Source organism: Poecilia formosa, unplaced genomic scaffold (genome assembly GCF_000485575.1).
Source record: "Poecilia formosa unplaced genomic scaffold, Poecilia_formosa-5.1.2 Scaffold368, whole genome shotgun sequence".
In the NCBI taxonomy this organism is placed as follows: Eukaryota; Metazoa; Chordata; class Actinopteri; order Cyprinodontiformes; family Poeciliidae; genus Poecilia; species Poecilia formosa.
The window spans coordinates 604892-607914 of record NW_006800307.1 but is presented as its reverse complement, the minus strand read 5'-3'; the positions used below and the strand labels follow the sequence as shown (position 1 = coordinate 607914).

General features: G+C 47.9%; 2 protein-coding genes across 2 annotated transcripts in view; both read left to right on the top strand.

Annotated features, from left to right (window-relative positions):
- Positions 1 to 167: 167 nt before the first annotated feature.
- Positions 168 to 2694, top strand: LOC103153964 (protein SCAI-like; the record flags this gene model as incomplete). The annotated part of the gene is made up of 7 exons (XM_007575077.2): positions 168 to 255; positions 1125 to 1224; positions 1292 to 1373; positions 1453 to 1525; positions 1607 to 1780; positions 1872 to 1972; positions 2526 to 2694. Coding segments are annotated over 7 exons (765 nt in total), but the record flags the coding sequence as incomplete, so codon positions are not given.
- Positions 2695 to 2753: 59 nt separating this feature from the next.
- LOC103153965 (DNA-directed RNA polymerase II subunit RPB1-like) overlaps positions 2754 to 3023 on the top strand; it is a 2212-nt gene continuing 1942 nt past the window's right edge. The window contains exon 1 of the mRNA XM_016662319.1: positions 2754 to 3023. Coding sequence (XP_016517805.1) covers positions 2770 to 3023 — 254 coding nt within the window. The 5' untranslated portion in view covers positions 2754 to 2769.

Here is a 3023-nt window from a genome sequence, read left to right as displayed (position 1 = left end):
GACTCGGATCCTGACCGGTTCACCGTGACTCGGATCCTGACCGGGTCACCGTGACTCGGATCCTGACCGGTTCACCGTGACTCGGATCCTGACCGGTTCACCGGGACTGGGATTTCCTCCCTCTTCTCTCTGCTTCAGATTATCTTCAGTGTTTTTATTTTTTGTGATTTTTCCAGGAGCTTCCTGCCAACAGCGTCCTGCTGGTGTATTTATCAGCGACTGGAGTTTTCCCAGCGACGCATTTAGACTACGAAGGTAAAACCTGGAGCACAGAAACGATCCACAGGTTAAACTAATAATCTGATTAATAATCCTGGATTATTCAGATGGAAATAAGCAAATCTTCAGATTAGTTTGTTTTTCAGTTGAATTTTACAGGTTAAAATTTACAGAGGATAAAAAAAACTTATATGTATTGATTGTGTATGGAGCTAAATTATGGCCATACATTTTGTGCAAAACAATCAATTTTAAACTAAAACATAATATTTAAACTTGAGTCAGGATTTTTAAAAATAAATAAAGCAATTAATCACATTTTTTAACATTCAGATTTCTAAATTAATCTGCAGTGAACAGATTCATTAAAACACAGATTAAGATTTAGAAAACATTTAATCTGAACTCCAAAAATAATCGTTTTGATCTTTTTCTGGGTCAGAACCATTTTCAATGTTTCCTTGGTGCAAATTACAAGTTTTGAAGTAAAACAAACTTGGACTGATTTTTAGGGAGACTCATGTTTTCTGTTATGTTTTAGTTAAGGTGGGACTTTAATGCGTTGATTAAAATTAATTAATTACCTGGGTTTTAATGCGTTAAAAATTAATTAAAGTTTGGTATTTTTCCAGCCAGGATACAAAGGTTCCTGGCTGGAACTTAAAATAGTTCAAAACTTATTTTCAGTTTCAAATTTTATTTATTTTTTAGCAAACTGTTTGGCTCCAATTTAGCTCCATAATTAGAGGCATACACCTTTAAGAACCGCTGTAGCCATGGTGACGGATCATCAGAATGAATTCTGGTGGAACTACTCCAGATTAAACCTGGATTTAATCTGGAGTAGTTCTGGTAATCCGGTCTGGATTAAAGCTGGTTCTGTTTGGGCCTGTTTACCCCAGCAGGTCCGTATGACTTCGGCGGCGTTCTGACCAACACCAACAGGGACGTGGTGAACGGGGAGACGGTCCAGAAGAGGAACCAGGCCCAGAAAGAGATGCACTGGTGAGTCGGATGGAGACTGGACCGGTTCCCGGTCAGAACCAGGTTCTGATGCTTGTTTCCGCCGCAGCCTTCATCCTGGAGATCTGTTTCCTTTCACCCGGAAGCCGCTCTTCATCATCGTGGATTCCTCAAACAGCACCGCCTATAAGGTGGGTGGACCTGCTGGTTCTGGACGGGTTCCGGTTCTTTCTGGGCCCGTTTTAATCCTCCTGTGTTCGATCCGATCAGAACTTCTCCAACCTGTTCGGCCAGCCGCTGGTGTGTCTGCTCTCCCCGACCGTTTACCCAAAGAGCGTCCAGGGTGGGTTTCCGCTTCCGTCTGCTGCCGGGTTCTGCAGGCTCGGTGTTCACGGTTCTCCCTGTGGTTCTGGTTCCGGTCCAGATCAGTCTCAGCGCGGCAGCCTCTTCACGCTCTTCCTGTACTCTCCTCTGCTGGGCTTCTCCTCCGTCTGCGGCCTGAGCAGCGTGCGGCGCGGCCTGTGGGAGCGCGCACAGGACTTCCTGCGGAAGGTGTTCCGGGACATCGGCCAGATGCTGACCCGATCCCGGAGCATCGGTAGGTCCGACCGGTTCTGAGTGAGTCCGATCGGGTCCGACCGGGTCCGAGCGGCTGAGCCTGGTGCTGAACTCACTCCTTGTCTCAACAGATCAGGCCTTCCTGCAGTTCTTTGGTGACGAGTTCCTGCGGCTGCTCCTGATCCGGTTCGTGTTCTGCTCGGCGGCGCTGAGGCTACATAAACTGTTCCGGGTGAGTCGCTGTTTCTCTAAGGAGAGAGAAATGTGCCAAAACACCAATTCGCAATTCCTTGGCCTGGTAGTTCTGAATCGATTCGAAATACTCAGAATAATTTTGAAATGTCTTTGCTGTGGTACAGACAGGTAGCAGCGGCTCGTTGATCATGACTAGCATTGACTTTAGCTGTCAGCTAGCATCATGAGCTAAATGTTAAATGTGATTTATTAAAGATAAAGGAATGCAGAGCTTTGCTACCAATAGTCAACATTAAGAAACTAGATAACAAGGTCAGGAAAAAGTTTTAATTTAAAACAAATAAGGAGGGAGAGGGAAGTAGGTCAGCTATGCTAGCTTGACTTTGACAACCTGACCATGTAGATGTGCTGCAGAATTTAGTGTTTAAAATAAAAGGGGACCTAAACACCAACTCTGACAGATCAGCAGTAGAGCAGCTGTTTAAATGAGCTAACCTGCTAACTTAAACAGTTTATTAATAAAAGTAAATTAAACATAAAGCCGGTTCTGGTCGGGACCAGTCGGTCTCACCGCCGCCCTCTGTTGGCAGGAATCCCGGAGCTTCCCGGAGTCGTACCCCGAGCTGCCGAAGCAGGACACGGTGGAGAGCGGCCTGCTGCAGAAGCAGGTGCTGGAGCTGGCCGCCATGTTGGACGTTCAGAGCTTATTCTGGGACGATTCGCTGGAGAGCTACTAGCGCCTCCGCAGCAGACTCAACCAGAACCAGAACCAGAACCCGAATCCTTCCTTTGTAGTCTGAAGGTAATCGTTTGTTCGTCCCGTCCGTCACCCAGATGTTTCCCCCGGGAGCAGGAGCGACGTTGCCGTTGGCCACCCAGGAAGAGTCGTCTCTACCCGACCCCGAGTCGTCTCCTCACGACCCCGAATCGTCTCCTCACGACCCCGAGTCGTCTCCTCACGACCCCGAGTCGCCTCCTCACGACCCCGAATCGTCTCCTCACGACCCCGAGTCGTCTCCTCACGACCCCGAGTCGCCTCCTCACGACCCCGAATCGTCTCCTCACGACCCCGAGTCGTCTCCTCACGA